General features: G+C 33.2%; 1 protein-coding gene across 1 annotated transcript in view; it reads right to left on the minus strand.

Moving 5' to 3' along the window:
• NAV3 (neuron navigator 3) overlaps positions 1 to 18,023 on the minus strand; it is a 225,098-nt gene that overhangs the window by 15,609 nt on the left and 191,466 nt on the right. The window contains 11 exon segments of the mRNA XM_015812046.1: positions 1,559 to 1,794; positions 3,500 to 3,668; positions 5,118 to 5,213; positions 5,865 to 5,962; positions 7,518 to 7,692; positions 8,357 to 8,510; positions 9,644 to 9,709; positions 11,010 to 11,182; positions 12,695 to 12,715; positions 13,366 to 13,487; positions 17,014 to 17,125. Coding sequence (XP_015667532.1) covers positions 1,559 to 1,794; positions 3,500 to 3,668; positions 5,118 to 5,213; positions 5,865 to 5,962; positions 7,518 to 7,692; positions 8,357 to 8,510; positions 9,644 to 9,709; positions 11,010 to 11,182; positions 12,695 to 12,715; positions 13,366 to 13,487; positions 17,014 to 17,125 — 1,422 coding nt within the window.

The following is an 18,023-nucleotide window of genomic DNA, read 5'->3' on the forward strand; positions in this document are numbered from 1 at the left end:
ATTTGATCCTAAAATACCAAGTGAGAAAAATTAAGTTTTAGGAGAGTGTGACTCTTTTTAAAGTAAATTCTCAACTTCCTGAGTTATCCCCTCATCCAGTCCATTGCAGTCTCTCATGGAGCTAACTGCTACATCTGAATCTAATGTAGAAAAGATATAAAACTGGCTCCAATACTTTACTCCAAATCCCTATAAAATTTATCTCAATGATTTTAAATGATTTTTGGTATGGAAAAGAAAACAGAACCTTGTAAAACTCCATATATAACTGTTAAATAGTTGATTATAAGCTCCAGACTTTACTAAGCTGGCAGGAATAGCCAAACCCCCAGATGATAGACTCAGAAGCCAAATGGTTCTTGATAGACTTGAACACTGGGCCCTATCTAACAAAATGAAATTTAATGTAAAGAAAAGTAAAGTTTTACACTTAAGCAAGAAAAACCAAATGTATAAGTACAGGTTAGGTGAAACCTGGCTCAAAAACAGTAACTGTAGGAGGTATCTTGGAGTCCTAGTGGACAATTACTTAAAAAATGCAATCCTTGGTTGCATAAACAGAGGGATAGATCATGTGAGGTATTAGTATCACTTTATAAAAGCTTGGTAAAACCATATTTGGAATAGCATATCCAGTTTTGGTCAAGTCATTAATAAAAAGATATTGAGACTTTGGAGTGCAGAGAAGAACAATTAAGATGATTAAGGGCATGGAGACTAAAACATATGAAGAACAGATGCAGGAATTGGGTATGGCTAGCCTAGAAAAAAGAAGGATTGGGGATAACATGATAGCAGTGTTCCAATATTTAAGGAGCTGCCACAAAGAAGCACCAGAAGGCAAGACAAGAAACAATGGATGGAAACTAATGAAGGAGACAAACAACATAGAATTAAGGAGAAATCTCCTAACAGTGAAAATAATTAACTAGTAGAATGGCTTGCCTTAATTAGTTCTGGGTGTTCCATCACTGGAGGTTTTTAAGAAGAGACTAGACAGCCATTTGTCTAAAATGCTATCATGTCTCCTGCTTGAGCAGGGGGTTGGATTAGAATACCTCCAAGGTCCCTTTTAACTCTATTATTCTGTATTTTCCAAGATATATAGGGACATATGATGACTACAAGGACATTGCATTCCTTATGTGACCCAGATAGTACTACTGTATGTCTAACTATATAAAAAGTCAAGTATAAACCAACTGGACCCCATCTAATTGTGAAGCATAGGTGTGGATACTCAAGAAAGTAGCAGCAACAAAGATGTATCATATCCCTATTTTGCATCAGGCATATGTCTCAAACCAAGCAACATGTCAGGTAAGAAGGACAAAATTAGCACAAAATGGCAAAATGAATACGAATATGCTGTGGCAAATCATTAAAGATGTAATATGAGTATATGAAAATAACAAGTTAAAATGTCGGGTATTGTCCAGTAAAAATATTAAAATTTCAGTTATTACTTAACTCTAATATAAAGAATGAAACATGCTGTTCTTTAACATGGATAATGTTTATAATGTTTATGTTTATGGCTCCTTTTCTGAGATCTTACCTTGCTTGATTTGTGATCAACAGTAAAACTAATAATGGCATCTTCCATTTTTTCCCGGCCAGATTTAGTTATCAGATATTCAGCAAGCTTGTTGGCTAAATAGGTCTTTCCAGTGCCACTAGGTCCTGATAGGATAATCCTGTGGTGCTCCATCAGTAAATTAAAGTATCGTTGACTAATTGGTTTAGGAATTAATGTATCAAACACAAAGCTATCCAAACTATTTTCTTCTACTCCTAACAACAAAAACAAAACAAAAAACAAGAAGTAAAACAAGAAAAAAATCTTATTGATTATGTCATTTTGGAGAAATTATGGAATCATTTAGAGAAATATTTTTCATACTTAAAAATCAATTCATTGAATATTAATGTAGCAACATGATTAGATAAGCACTTGCAATCAAAGCAAATGTGAAGTGAAAACTAGGTGAGGCAGCAAGACATATCTGAAATGTCTGAGACACTTAAAAAGGTCAAACTGATTACAGCAGATGAGTTAGCAGATCAGAAATATCACTGTAAATCACAGTTTGTTTGAACGTCTCCACACTGGAAAACCACTACACTGTCTACATAGTTGAAATATTTAATTCAGAATCTTAACTCCTCATTCTTCAACATTTATTTATCCTGGTTATAAATTTGTCTTTATTTAAAAGAAATAATAAAAATATTATATGAGATTCTCACAATTAATTTAACATTAATAAGAAATTTTAGATGCTACAAAAAAAGGTGGTGTTAAAGTAGGAAGCGTCAGTGGTGAAGTGGTTGAGGAGATAAGGCCTATGTTTGAAATGTAAAGGATGTATCAGTTTGGTCTCATATTACATGTCTATATCCAGTCCACTTAGGATAAACATATTTGTCTGTGGTTGTCCCAAATATACCTTTGAACTGGTCAATGTTATTTTTATTTGAATTTCCTGAATCAGTATATGGATTCTAAGATTCCGTTCTTTACAATATGATTCTTGGCTCACAAAAAAGAAATGAAATATCTATATTCAAACTGAATAACTAAGGAATCATGAATTTTAAGCTAAAATTAATTTGGTGTTTGCGTATGCATGTTTAGTCACTGATGAATATAGAATGCATTTATGAACCAACACTGAAACTGACATAAATTACATTTATCACATTTAGCACTGGAAAACTAATTGTGGAGTTTTGTGGAAAAGAAAATGGACATTATCAGCTCCAGACTTGTTTTAAAAAGCAGCCATCTCAACTATACCAGGGCAAATATACCAGGTTGCTTAATATTTAAACTATTCTAAACTGTACCAGGCCATTTATTACATATACTATGTTATTCCTAAAAATGTTCCCCTTCAAATTGGTATCCAACAATTGTATTTATTTTAAGATGATTAAAGGCCTGGAGACTAAAACATATGAAGAATACTTGCAGGATTTGGGTTTGGCTACTTAGAGAAAAGAAGAACTAGGGGTGACAGCATTTGAGACATTGCCACAAAAAGGAAAGAGTCAACTTATTTACCAAAGCACCTATAGGCATGACAAGAAAAAATGGATGGAAACTAATCAAGGAGAGAAGCAACCTGGAACTAAGGAGAAACTTCCTAACAGTGAGGACAATTAATACGTGAAACAGCTTGCCATCAGAAGTGGTAGGTGCTTAATCACTGGAGGTTTTTAAGAAAAGGCTGGACAGTCACTTGTCTGAAATGGTATAGGCTGTTCTGCTTGATCAGGGGGTTGGACTAGAAGACTTCCAAGGTCCCTACCAGCTGTATTCTGATTGATTGATATTTTAAACTATTACTTTTATTTTTACCTGATTTTTATGATACTTTAAAGTGCACTTGAGCATGTAGTTATAATTTTTTATACTCTGCTGGGCAATAGATTAGGAAAACAACATTACAGAGTATGCAGAAGAAAAAGGGAACAAATTAAAGGTGTGTTTTACCTTTAAGATTCACTGTGATTATGTTATTATCTCCAACCAGATATCCACAAGGTAGCAATTCAGGTACTTCTTGGTTATGTGCTCTAATTATATCACCTACACAATAATTAGCTATACAATCTGAGCTCAAACCAAGGCTAGTAGTTGGATCTACTCGGAAAACATATTCCTAAAATAATAATAAAAAAGCAAATGGAAACATTCATAGTTTGCAGTATGAATGAATGAATTATTAACCTACTCGTTCATATGCCATTCTCATTACTACAACTTGCAGATCAAGAATATACATTAAGCTTAAACGGAAAATGTCAGAAACAATAACTCAAAAATGTCTAGTATTTCTTGTTAGATTTTATAAGACATAATTATAATTATCTTGATTTCTATCTTGCCAAATACCTAGATTGTGGGCAGATTATAATAATAAAATACAAGTATTTAAAACCCATCATCATACAGTATATACTAAAAACTAGAGAACTCCAGAAACTTCAAACTTCTTAACTTATGAAGAAAAAGTTGTGGGCAGTTTGCCAGTATATCACATGTGCAAATGAAGCTCAATTTACCCCAAGTGCATTTAGGTAGTTCTATGAAAGCAAAGATTTTTTAATCTAGAAGCTATCTTACAAGTCCACCTTTTAAAAGCTAAGAATGTAAAGCCTTTTAAATCTTGTGGCAGATTTTTCCAGGGAACTGCACAGCAATAGAAAAGGTTTGCTTCACCATTTCTTTCTGTCTAACTTTTGGAAGGTGCAAATGTGAACCAACTGCTCCTGATAGAAACATTTCATTTAGACCAGACAGTCCAAAGATAATCTGGAATCAAGCCATATAGAGTTTTATATGTGATAAGTAACAACTTGAATGGGAAACAAGAGGTACGATAGCTAATGCAGTATCAGCAGTACAGTGTAATCCTGCTTAAAGGATCTTGCCCATCACAGTCATGTGGCTGTATTCTATGGTTGCTGAAATCAAATTTACAAATCATTTCCAACTGCAGGCCCAAATGCAGCATGTTATAGTAATTCAAATGAGACGTTTTCTGGCATGGCCCTGGATAATACCCCAATCAAGGAACTATCAACTCAGACAAACAAACTAACAGTAAACAATCTAATCAAGGAACCACCAAGATCACTCCCACCAACACTAGCAAGCCACTAACATATAAAATGAGAGCAAACCCCATTCCCTTCTAGTGCTGATGACATTTCCTAGTTTGGTAATGAAATATCTGCAAGAAAACAACCAATCTCAGAGAGCACCAGGGACCCACACACACACTGATCTCATGGACCCTAATCAGCTTAAGATGTGAAATCCATTTAATTAATTGATTGTGGGGAATGTCCTGGCTTCTTATATAAGTTTGCTTTTTATTTACCTGTTATCTATTTATTTATGCAAATAGATAATAAGAAACTATCCTATTAACTGGTTGCATGTATAGGAGTAACATATTTGAGTTGTTAAAAATCTGGCCCACGAGTAGAGTTTTCTGAATCTCTTTGCTGACATCTGATAATCATTTTGCAGCTGGGATATGGTAACCCCAAATCTATCACAAAATCTGCTTGATGCTCATTGTATTAAACTTGCAAAATCTTACCTTAAAGAGTCGTTTAATTACACCATCTAATACATCCCATTTTGTTTTACCACTGACCCTGATAGAACCTATCAAATATGCCTGTATTCTTTGGTCCTATAAAGAGAGGAGATAAATGAAATAAGAAATCATTTCAATACTGATAAATTATTTTGTCAAGCTTTTCTGAGTATTTTCTGCAAAGAAAAATAATATTTTTTCAGCTATGTTATAGATATACCAAATATGTTGCAGAATTTATATTAAAACATTTCTTCATAGCAATAGTAATAGCACTTAGACTTATATACTGCTTCACAGTACTTTATAGTCCTCTCTATGTGGTTTACAGACTCAACATATGGCCCCCAACAATCTTGGTCCTCATTTTACCGACCTCGGAAGGATGGAAGACTGAGTCAACCTTGAGCTGGTGAGACTCGAACTGCCAAATTGCTGGCAGTTGACAGTCAGCAAAATTAGACTGCAATGCTACATTCTAACCACTGTACCACCACGGCTCTTCTGATACAATTATGAATGCCCACATTTCTGTAAACCACACATACTTATATTAAAATGCCAATAAATCTCAATGATGCCAATGTAGGTACAGCATGAGAAAAAGGAATTATTTCAACATTATTTGTTGTGCTCTAAGCTGAATATACTGCTGATTAGAACAAAACAGCCTTTATAGCAACAGTAGTATTTACAGAAATATAATTAAGATAATCATATGGCAATAAAAGTTGGAACCCAGAATACCTTTGATCGACCGTAGCCCTTGTTTATTGTGACAATAATCTTAACATTCTGGCCTTCTTTATGGAGAGTTCCATCTGCAATATCTTCCAGTAAAATATCTAAGCAAGCAAACAATAAATATAAGTGGTCTTTAAAAATAAAGTTAAATTTGCATGAATATAGTCTGTAAAAGGCTACAATTATAATGGCCTATGATATTTTCTTTGATTTGCTGGCAAAAATGAATATATATTTTGAATATATGGATTCTGTCATTTGATGGTAGATCCCAACTCAAGATGTCACAATGTAATATATGTGAAGAAATATTTCCAATTCTACATGAGTACTTATCTACTTAACAAGGATCATAAATGGATGGAAAGCCACCTCACTGTATGACTGATGGTTCAAACTGATTACAGTATTAAGATATTAATCAGTATATTGCATCCATTTGCAGAAGAGTTTTATTGGGTGCCAATACAAAAATAATCAACATTTCAATGTTACTTTCATATAGTTGGGAGTAGAAAACAGGAAAACAGAAAATAATCATGTTAAACAGATACTACATCATTGAAGAAAGAAAAGAATCATATGCAAGATTAAATCAATAATAGAAATAAAATTCATCAATTATCTTCAAGTATTTAGCAAGGATGAATCAACTGAAAATACATAATCATATACAGTTTCAGTTTAGTAAAGAGCACAATAAAGTAAGTTCATTTTTCAAGTATGACAAAATGGTTACAATTTTCTTGAATGAAAATTATTTTGAATTAGCTAAAAGAGTTTGTTTTAGGGCAAAAAATGCTTGGGCTAATTTCCTCAATTTTGGTTGCCTATTTTGCATGATATCAAATATTTGTACATGCAAACCTATTTAAAGGTTTGGGTTTAAAGGTATAGGGACTTCAGTATATTAATGTAGTTTAATATATAATTTTTTGGATTGCTTTGGGACTTGAACCCAAATGTACCCTTAGAAATTTCTGAATCCTTAGAGCCCAAGCTAGTTGTTCCCCAATATCTGAGAAATTACTCTCCAAATGTGACACCCCCAAAAGAAGAAAATATCCACAAATTGTAAGTTAAAGACTGCCGCTAAGTTCTTATTACTACTATATGTTCAATGAAAAAAGAACATGAATATATTAGATAATTAAAATACATGCATATATACACACATACATAACACACATATGTAAAAAAATGCACATTTAATTATTCCATTTTGATATACAGTATTTTGCTGTATATGTATTGTATACACATAGATTGTATATAGAGTTACATTCTGTGGATGGAAGAAGCTTCCCTCATAGAAAACTTCCTCAAGTGAAAGCAGGAAACAGCCAGCCAATACATGCAATACAACAGAGAGAAACAGAGAGAAACAGCCAGCCAATACATGCAATACAACAGAGAGAAACAGTAAAAATGTAGTATTTCAATTTTCCTTTATACACAAAGGATTATTCCATTTCATATTAAAACATCACTTACATAATGAGCACCTTTCCAAATTTAATTACATTTCTCTGTACTGTGACAATAAAATTATATTTGGCAAGAAGTCTGTAGGTGTGGGGGAATGTGTGAGGAGAGAGAAGGAGAAGTATTCCATAATGCAAAAATATTTGTTAAGAGAATAAAGCTTTTACTTACCAGATGTAACTGAATCTGTGATGTTTAAGTTATTCAGAGAGAGACCTAGAGATTGTCGCGAAGAAGAAGAAGATGTGCTGCTTGAGGACTCTGAACATGGCCTGATAGGTTTGCTAGTGTTTCCAGTCTCAGCCTTCAAACGATCATTCTCAGCTTTCAAAATCTCAATTTCATTCTAACATTTAAAATACAAATAAAAAACAATTAAATAAATGAACCAGAGAATTTTAATCTCTCTGGTATAATATGGATAATCATAATTTAACCATTAAGACCAAACAGTTAACAGAGGTGCAAAAATACTGAAAGAATTTTCATTGGTATAGCAGCTGGAAGTTTTTGAAGTATATCATACAATTATAGCAATGAAGCAAAATAATACCTATCTAATACATGACAATTAACCTCACATTTAATTGCATTATTAAGATGCATCCAAGTAGTAGTTTTATGGGAGATTTCATGTAATTAAAGATAGTCTTTAAAAACCTAAACCAAAATCAGACTAAAGATCTCTTTCCTTCCATTGAAAACATCAATTTCAGAATAAGAAAACCGTGAACATGGCAAGTGCAGAAATTTGGATAAAATACCTTTTTAGTAAATATTATGTAATTTGTCCTTTGGTTGGAATAAGAACTTTCAAATAGTTCCTATAGTTGAACTCTTCTTACTCAGAAATATTCTTAGCTTTTCTTTTTGCAAGGTATCTTAAATATATTTCAGTATATTTATAGTACATTGAAAATTGCCACACAGATTTTTCAGTTCAGGGTGATTAGAAGAGTGCATTACTTTTTTTTAAATAATACCCTAATCAGTTGTTCCACAGAACGGACCTGCATGCGGTTCATGGCTTCCCGAATTTGGTCAAGATGATGGGCAGAACTGAGGGCTTCAAGACGAATATCTGTAAGCTTGAGCTCTTTCTCCCTGAGCTCATTTTTTAGCTGAAGAATTATTTCTGCTTCTGCTTCTGTGCATTCACAAATCCTAAAACAAAGAGGAGAAGGTAAAGAGGCAGAAAATTAAAGGAAGCTTCTCTTCTCACGGCAGTGTATTATTATAGTATATCCAAGAATCAGAAAAGGTTTCTGCTGCTGATTCCTAGGAGCAGGAGGGAGAATTTCATCAAAGCAATATGAATCAATTCAATTTAAAAAAATGAAAAGGGGAAACAGTATCTAGATAAAGTTGTAAGGTTGTTCTATAACTTTTCTATTTAATTCCTTTTATAAGAACAATGATGTTTTATACTCCAAATTCAATAGGATTGTATTTTACAAATCATTCCTATATTAAATAGTAGCCCTGCTTTTATTAAAAGTAAACAATTTCCAAAATAGTACAAATTAAAAATTCATTGCTAGTATTAACTATTGCGTTTCTCTTTTCATATGATTTTTCAAATGATTTGTCTTTCAGTCCAACTCATATATAATGAGATTACAAAATACTTACATTAAGTATCAATATATGTGAACTGACTTAATTGTTTTCTTTTTTATGGTGTTCACAATGTCTATGCTATGACTGTAGAATTTAATCTGTACCTATGCTAATATTCAATATTTTTCATAAGTTGCACCGAATATATTCCATATGGAAAATAAGAAACATTTGTGCATGGCATAAGACATGGGTGTTAAACTTGCCACGTCACGTGACGGGTCGCGATGTATCGTGACTTTTTTTGCATTGCTGGAGCCGGGGTGGGCGCGGCCTCCGTATGATGGAACTAGCCTGCAGGCTGGCAATTTGACACCCCTGGCATAACAGATAGCAGAAAATACATATACATGACATCATGCTTCTGTTTCCGACAGTATGTAAGATGAAATCGAGAACATTTAAACTTTAATAGTGAATTAAAACTTAAAATTCAATTTTTAATTCTTTCCTTTGGAGCATAAAAAAGACATGTCCTTTCTGCTCATTATTAAACTGATGTACAATAGCAACCACACCATTGTTCACATAATAGTCTTTTAGTTTTAGTTTATTCAACAACATATGATTGATATACTGTTTTTTCAAAGCATGCCTGCAAGGACATTTGGGGAGAAAATAGAGAACATCCTTCTAGTTCTTGGATAAATAACTCCAAGCCCCTTGTGCCAATTTACCGGGATCTATGCTTGTAGATCACGGGACCATTTTGCTTTTTCTTTGGAGCCCAGAATAGAGATGACCTGCATATACACGCATTAGACAGACAGATGCAAGTGAAAGAAAGTAAAGGAAATGGTTTAGAAAATAAGAAACCATGAAAGAAGCAGAATAAAAAAATGCAGTAAAATGAAAAAGTAAAAGCTTTAAGAGGGGATGATAACTAAATATGGACATTATGTCACAGTTTAAACAACTCTTGTTTATGGCTTTCATTATCATGTTGAATGTGGGAATATAAACCACAATAATCAAAACCAAAATCTACAGGTACAAAACTTATGGTATAATTTTAAAGTTTTACAGTATTCAGTGGGATGTTATCAGCATGCTTTGGAGTGCAATTGTTACATGCAAGATTGCTATTTTATGTCATATACTTAAGGCAGGTTTAATCTACCATTTTAAGAGAAATTGCTAGGACAGGATATCTTTCTCGATAGGCTGATTTGCAATGTGCAAAACAATTATTTCACCATGTCAAAACATTCAGATATTTGATATCTGCTTCTGCCCAATTGGTAATTTAAAATGTTGCACCTCAACAAACAGCTGCATCATGAAGAATCACAATTGCACCATTATAGTGCATAACTATGAACCAGAAAGAAAGAAAATCCCTTTTAATACATCACTGCAGTTTAATATATGTTGAAATTGGTAGTGTTTCTTGATCCACAACCAGCAGAATGTTTTGCAGAATGGTAAGTGGCATGTTTCATGTCAGCAAGATTGTAACTGTAACTCTACAAACTTCCATCCATCCAGGAATTGATCTATTTGGCAGCAGATTCTGCAACATGGCTCAGCTTGTACAAGTATTTATTGCAGTCAAGAGTGAAAGGTATTACAAACAGATCTAGCCTACCTCAATATTCCACAGTCAGAACTATGTAAATGCCAAAGCTCAAGGGTTTACATTCTAAGCTGTTTTTTTCTACTTGGTTGTCATTTACATGCTTCTTAGCTGGTTTCTGACAAGTAAAGACAAAGGAGAAGCCAGCAGTAAAATTGCAAGTCATGTGATGTCTCACTTAAAAATCATGATTAATTCACCTAACAACTGCATGGAAGTGATATCGTAAATCAGTTGCAGTTAAGTGATGTTTTGCTTAGCAACAGGGTTGCTGATTCCAATTATAGTCATTAAGCAAGGACTACCTGTAGAGAATTAAAATGGCTTGAATCTTTAAAAAGAGACAATGCTTCTTGGTAGCTCATGACCACTATTATTTCAGAAATAATAGTGACTTATTTTCCAAAACTATCCCATAAAAAAAATGACACTTTCAAAAAAAGACATTTTTCAAAGAATAAACATACAGTGAAGTTGATTGGGATGGCCTGATTGAAGTAGATCCACAGTCTCCAGCACCGTGAGGTAATTTAGGTGAGGATGGTAGAGATGAATCTGTGACTTCTTCTATGTCAGAATGGGAGGAAGGATGTTTTGAAGACTTCTTCTTTCCAAAAGCTTGTTTGAATGAACTCCTTAGCTAGGAGGGAAAAAAAAGGAACATCAATATCTTCGACGATTTATTTGAGAGAGTTCAAATATTTCTTTCTTGTATGAGAAGTTAGTTTGCAGAGGCCAATCTAGCTATTACCTGAGTTAAGTGTATAGACAAAGCAAGACATTAACGTGTGCAACACAGTATCTTTAGGAACATGGCAGGGTGCTTTTTAAAATTAACTGAGAACTGTGTTATAGGAAACACACACAATTGAACTGTACTAATAAATGGATACTCATTTAAAACCCCATACCGCTTGTGAAATACCTTCTTTCTGGCATTCACTTTAAGACGATTGGTCTTAAATAAGTACATTCTTTTTCTAAAAAAAAAAAAGTCATTGGCTTATAAAAAACACTGAATTCCAGTCAATATGATATTGTCCGTTATTTGAGGGAGGAGACATTTTCTCCCAGAAAGATTAGACTTTATAACTTCCACAGTAGCACTGATCAGAAATAAGCATATTGAAGCTACCGTATTGGCTTTTCCACTGACAAGAAGCTGAAAGGGTTGGGAAACAGAAAGCATTTGCTTAAGTTCTTTTAAAGAAGCAAGTTCATGTATGCAAGCATGGCCTTTATTGTCTAAAAGCTCTTATCCATTATTGAAAGGTTCAGAATAGCCAAACAGCCATTTATTTCAATAGTTGAGATGGCAAAAGCTAGGTCTCCAATAAGCAGTATATCTTTTATATCTGAGCTGTCAAAAGCTTCTTATGAGCAAGCAGATTACCTAAACCAAGGGGAAAATATGGTTCCCAAGTAGTTGTTTTATTACCTTCAGCAAAATTTTGGAATATTTTCTTTAATAAGAATCAGGTCAAAAGTAGAACTAGATATATGAGTATGTTTTATTTGCTCATAAATACTCAAATAAATACTTCAACTTATTTGAAGCATATAAAGATTTCCCTGATCAGAAATTTTGACTTTGGTTAGTAAAAATATCAGCTCATTTTGTGTATTTTTTTCTTAAGATATACACTTTGTATATAATTTGCATTATTACCTGCATTTTTTTGTAATAATATATGCTAGTATCCACCTTTTCATATGCAGTTTTCTCTAATGTGTGTATTTTGGCACATATTTTGTTTGAAGAACTGCATTGCACTATTTGGAGAAGGACCAAAATGGATTGCATTCCAGTTGGCATGTTACTTTGGAAAGCACAAATCAGATTGGTTTGTATGAAGTTGAATCAACTTTCTCTTCCATCCCTCTTCAAGAACTGGGAGGCTAAGAACTGATTAACCATCATACAGCATTTCTTTTCGCCGTTTTATGTTTTCTAATGAGAAAAAAATGGATTTTGGCGACACTTCCCCTTTCCATATTTTAAAGTTGGAGGTAAAATGAAGAGAAACATTAAGGAGACATAAAGGATAATATTTCATAAGAGTACAAAAGCCTAATGCCAAAATGAATAGCAATCATGCCAAGATAGAATTCTTTAAGATGCATGCCAAATTTTCCAGGATTTTATATTCACCTCACTTCCTCTAGAGTTCACCTTGCAGAAACATGAAAGAGTGTGCAATTACAAATCAAGGGAATGACGTTGGAATCAGTATTTTTAAAATATTACCTGTGTAATAAACATTTTAAACAATAATAGTAATTTCCTACTTTTATGTCACTAAAATTCTAGTTCTTGAAGTATCTGTCTCAATTCAAGACCGTTATGTTTTCAAGATATTTACCACATTTCTTTCATGGAACAATAAACTATCAAGGATGTCTACAGAATGTTGTTAAAAAAAAAGATAGTATCGGCAAGAGTGTGATAAAAGTTATGCCTGCTTTTAATGCATGACAAACATTAAAAAACCAGTACAAACTTCAATTGCACTTTTGTGGCTGCTATCTTGACTTTTTTTTTACCATATTGCCTTATAAAATTGGACAATTAATATATTATATATAGTGAAACGAAATATAGTAACTTGTGAAGTCTGTTATTATGTAGTGATCTTCATTTACATCAACAATATGATGTGATCTTGATATATCAACAATAGAGCAAGATGCAAAAAATTTATACCTATGAACAGCTATATTTAAACAGTGATTTACTATACATGGTTCATTCATTATATTATTTATTAAATAAAGAATTATACAAAAGGACAGACAGTCAATTTTACTTTATAGAGTACTTACCCAATTTTTCTTTTTCTTTTTTTTAGACTCAGCATCATTGCTGCTACCCATGCTTGAATGGCTTGTACCACTATTGATGCTGGCAACACTTTCAGATGAATGTTGTCGCCTTATTCGCAAATCTATAATATAAAGAGAAAGGAAATAGTGTGTTACATTTTCTCAATATAACTCCTTTTCTAATGTTTCAAATGCTATCTTAAACTCTCCTATATCCTTTATCCAGTCTATAATTGTGACTATTTAAGGAAGGATATAAAGCATTTAATATATCATCTGATTATTCTTGATTATTTTTTCTAAATCCAGAACAAAGTTTAAATTAATGGAAATATGTTTTCTTAAATTCTGTTCTCATTTGAAACATCCTTTTCTTCTCCTGCTCATGTCTATTGAAACAACATTTGGAATGCCTTACAGATTACAGAAAACAATTAATGAAAATTGTTCTTGTACAAAGAGTGTGTGCGTAATTCAGCCAATGTTTTAAATTGAAGCAGACATATATGTCATATTTTTCCTGAGATAAACATGGTTTAAAAGGGCTTGAAGATACAACACATCCTAAAGGATGTGTCTAAATCATTCTAAAAACCCTTATATTACCTGCTATAGTGCTATACAGTATGTGATTAAAATATGATGGATGTGGATTTTTCAGAGGCCTCATTGGACCTAGAGACATCTAGAAATAGAACAAAAGTGAGTAAAGACCTAGAGATCTGATGGATCTAAAATGATCTGGTTGTCCCTTAAAAGCAGCATGATCCTGGTTATGCCAATCTGTTGTTGACATTGTTTATGCCATCTCCAATGCCATTTAATATTTATTTGCTATGTAAGGTTGTGGGTCTATACATATGTTGTACATAGTATGTTTTAGGTGTGTGTCATGTATGTGTTTCACTTTGAGAGCGGGCAAATAAAATTTCATTTTTGATGTCAATAAAGGTTATCTTATCTATCTTATCTTATTTAATATAAGTGGATAAAAAATTGAAAAATTCAGAACTGCCTTTCCATTTCACACTGTTAGCTTGAGTACAAGAGATTCTAGTACGAAAATAGCTGTATTGTGCTATTTGTCAACTTAGGAGTGCTTAGTAATTCCTCAGAAGAAGTAAACTCTTGGCTTCTGGTTCCAGATTGCGGTGCCAGTGGACGGTCAGGGAGAGCTCTCTCTCTGCCGTCCAGTTTCCCTTTGTCAAGAGACCCTGGAAAGGGTCAAAAGTCGCCCTGGAGAGGCGACCACTTCTGAGGAGGACCCTCGCTTGATCGCGGAAGGGCAGCAGCCCTTCCATTTGATCTGAGGCAGCTCCTTTGGATTGACAAAGAAAAGATGGGCCATTAACATGCCCGATCACCTAGCCATACCAGCCGAAAGCCAAAAGTACTACTAAGCACAATAAAGCACCGTGGAAGATCTGGGTGAGACCCTTTTTTATTTTTATTTTACCCTATCTACCTTCCCGTGAAAGCCTCCTGAAACTTCTTCCCTGCTCTTAATACAGCGGCGTTTGCATACCTTGGGAATCTAAGCTTTGGAACAAAAGGAAAAAAAGAGTATCTAATTTTAATAACCAAATAACTGGATTTTTATTTTTATTCTCTCCCCATTTTTTGAGACTTGGGGGTTCCAAAAAATTCTTATTATAGAGACTCAGCATCTTATCTATTTACTAAGTTTGGAAAATATCTTTTTTTCATTTTTTAACTGGACAAAAGCCTAATTGACTCTGGAAAAAAGATTTTATGGTCTACTGAGGACATCTTGTGGCTAAGCCTGGTATAGCAATTGAATTTCTTTGACTGTGTGGCCTGCTGACTCTCTTGACTTGCCCTTCATATTATTTAAGGAAAAGGTAAGAACTGGAAACAGTTGGGTTGTGAAAATAGCTTTTAGAAATTGTGGAGGTGGACATTGGCTGACTCTTACTAAACATAGCTTCCACTAAAAGACTATCTCTAATCACTATGGAAATGGAGGAATCTTATCCACAACTCAACTATAAACTCATACTTGAAAAAATTCTTGAAGCTAATGAATACCAGAGTGAAAGCCAAGGATGCTAACCAGAAACTACAAAATGAACCCCAGACTTCAATTGAACAACTTATAAACCTAAAAACAACAGAAGAGGAACAAGTTAACAGCAAAGAGGATGCTGTACAACAATATTTACAACCTATTGAGAATTTTGAGAATCCAACACTGACTTTAACCAAAATACCTGTAATTTCAACACCAGCAGGAACTGATCAACAAACACAATATATTGAGAACCTAGACAACTCAGACAAGCAAACAATAATCAAAACACTGGACATGACTGTTTACTCTAGTCAGATAGAAATGGAACAACTAGAAGAAGACCAGACTGAACTGATGATTAACATCCCAAGTCAAACATGGAGAATTGAATTATTAGGGCAACAACCTAATAACTACAAAGGGGACAGTTTCTTTGAAAAATTGACATCTGGATGTTCCCCCTTGATTCAAACAACATGTGTAGGAATGAAGGGAGATGCATCAGGGGATTTAAAGGCTCTGGCATGGAAGCCTGCTTGGCACAAAAAGAAAACCAGAGTTAGATTTAAAAATGGGACTTAAAATGTTTACCTGACGGGTTAAGGAGAGTTTTAGAGACATTGATTGATGTAATATTTAGGATTTAGATTTATAATGGAATGAAAATTAATTGTTAGATTATAATATTGTGGTTATTAAAGGCTAATTGGAATATGGTAACTGAAACTAAGTAAAATTTTAAAACAGGATTTGGATATGTATAACCAAATGTTATTGATAAATGTATTGATTGACTGATTTAGAAATGTATCAATTTGAACACGATATAACAACTAAGGGAAATAGAGAGGGAACCTCAATGTTGGAGATTTTTAGAGATATTGACTGATTTAATATTTAGGATTTAGACATATAATGGAAATGAAAATCAATTCTTAGATTATCGTTTGAAATTGTAACATGGAAATGGGTTTGTGATAATGAAAGATATTTTACTAGTAAATGAGAACCTACTAGGACGAGAAATAGAATATATCTGTGAAAGAAAGTAAGAATGTAACTTTGGAATAATATATGTACTCTACATACGATAATTATTTGGTAATGAAATGAGGAAACTAGGGTTATTTGAAGTCTAATTACGGTTATTAAAGGCTAAATTGGAACATGATAATTGGAATTAAGTAAAACTTAAAAACAGGATTTTGATATGTACAAGTAAAATGTTTTTAACAAATGTAATGATTGATTGACCTTTACCTAGAAATGTATTAATTTGAATATGATATAATAATTAAGGGAAATAGAGAGGGAATTTTAACGATGTAACCTGACAGATATATGAATGATTTTGCTATTGGATTATTGATTACCCTATCACCATGCTGCTTCCTAATTACTTGGATATAAAAATTTAATAAAACTTGTTTATAAAAGAAGAAGTAAACTCTTTGGAAATCAATTAAGTTGAACTTTTAAAGATATGGAAACATTACAAATATAAATTTTCATATGGAACGTTCTACAAATGTGGCACAAAACACATTTTTTTGAAAAACAGAAAGTTGGTAATGACCTACTATTACACCCCTGAAAATTGAGACAGAATACCATACCTCTGTGAGTGTGGTCAGGGCCATTCAGAGCTCCTTGAATAGCAGCCTGTGCAGCCGAGTTCTGAGCTTTCAGCATTTCAATGGTTTCCCGTAGTTCTATGAGTTCTGATTCCTTTGGGAACAGGAGGGAAAGGCTCAAAATGTGTCACAGTAATTAGGTTTTATCCTCTGGGGTAAAAACACACAAAATTGAATGAAAGTAAGGTGTACATGAAAAATGCAAGTGAAAGTAAAAAGAAAATTAGGTTTCATGTATGCTTTTCAACTCAGCTTATCAAATGTCAAAGTCCTTAGGTTGGAATATATTCATTTTTACAACTGCTGCAAGTAACAAGCTTTAGAAAGGAAATGTAAACATTTGTGAAGACATGCATTATATTTCACATGTAATGCAGGGATAAAATGTAGTATGAAATTATTTAGTAAGTGTAATGTATGGTTGAAACTATACTGTATCTGTTTCTTCAATTACTATTTTCAGCTCTCATTTTATATACCGAAACTTAAATCCTTTAAAACATTTATTGCTAGTCAAATCAAGAAAGTGGGTTTTTTAATGTGCATATTAGGATATTTAAAAAAGCTTATCAAGGTCAATATCAGTATAATAAAATCTTCATGTAAACCACCTTTGGGGAGTGTTCTAGTGCCATTCAATTAAAACCAAAATTACATTATTTGTTTTAATTTACATCATTTGTGTCATTCATTGAGTCATTTGTCACTGATACCACTATTACTCAGCCCCAGCATTTTTAATATAGGTAGATGTCAGCTCCCAGAATATCCACATCCCTTGTTTTTCATTCATTTTCATATTTAAGGTTTCAAACATTTTATTTTCCATGTATTCAAAATGAATCACACTGCAAGATCTACCAAGTAAAGTGTGATAGAACATAAGAAGAAAAATGTTGTATAATTTTTCTTTTTGATAAAGCACACATTCTTACAAAGTTGCTATCACTTTTGATGGAAGTCTCAGCTTTGTTTTTCCTAGTGGGAATTCT

This window comes from Protobothrops mucrosquamatus, unplaced genomic scaffold, assembly GCF_001527695.2.
Source record: "Protobothrops mucrosquamatus isolate PMUCROS unplaced genomic scaffold, P.Mucros_1.0 scaffold63, whole genome shotgun sequence".
NCBI lineage: Eukaryota > Metazoa > Chordata > Lepidosauria > Squamata > Viperidae > Protobothrops > Protobothrops mucrosquamatus.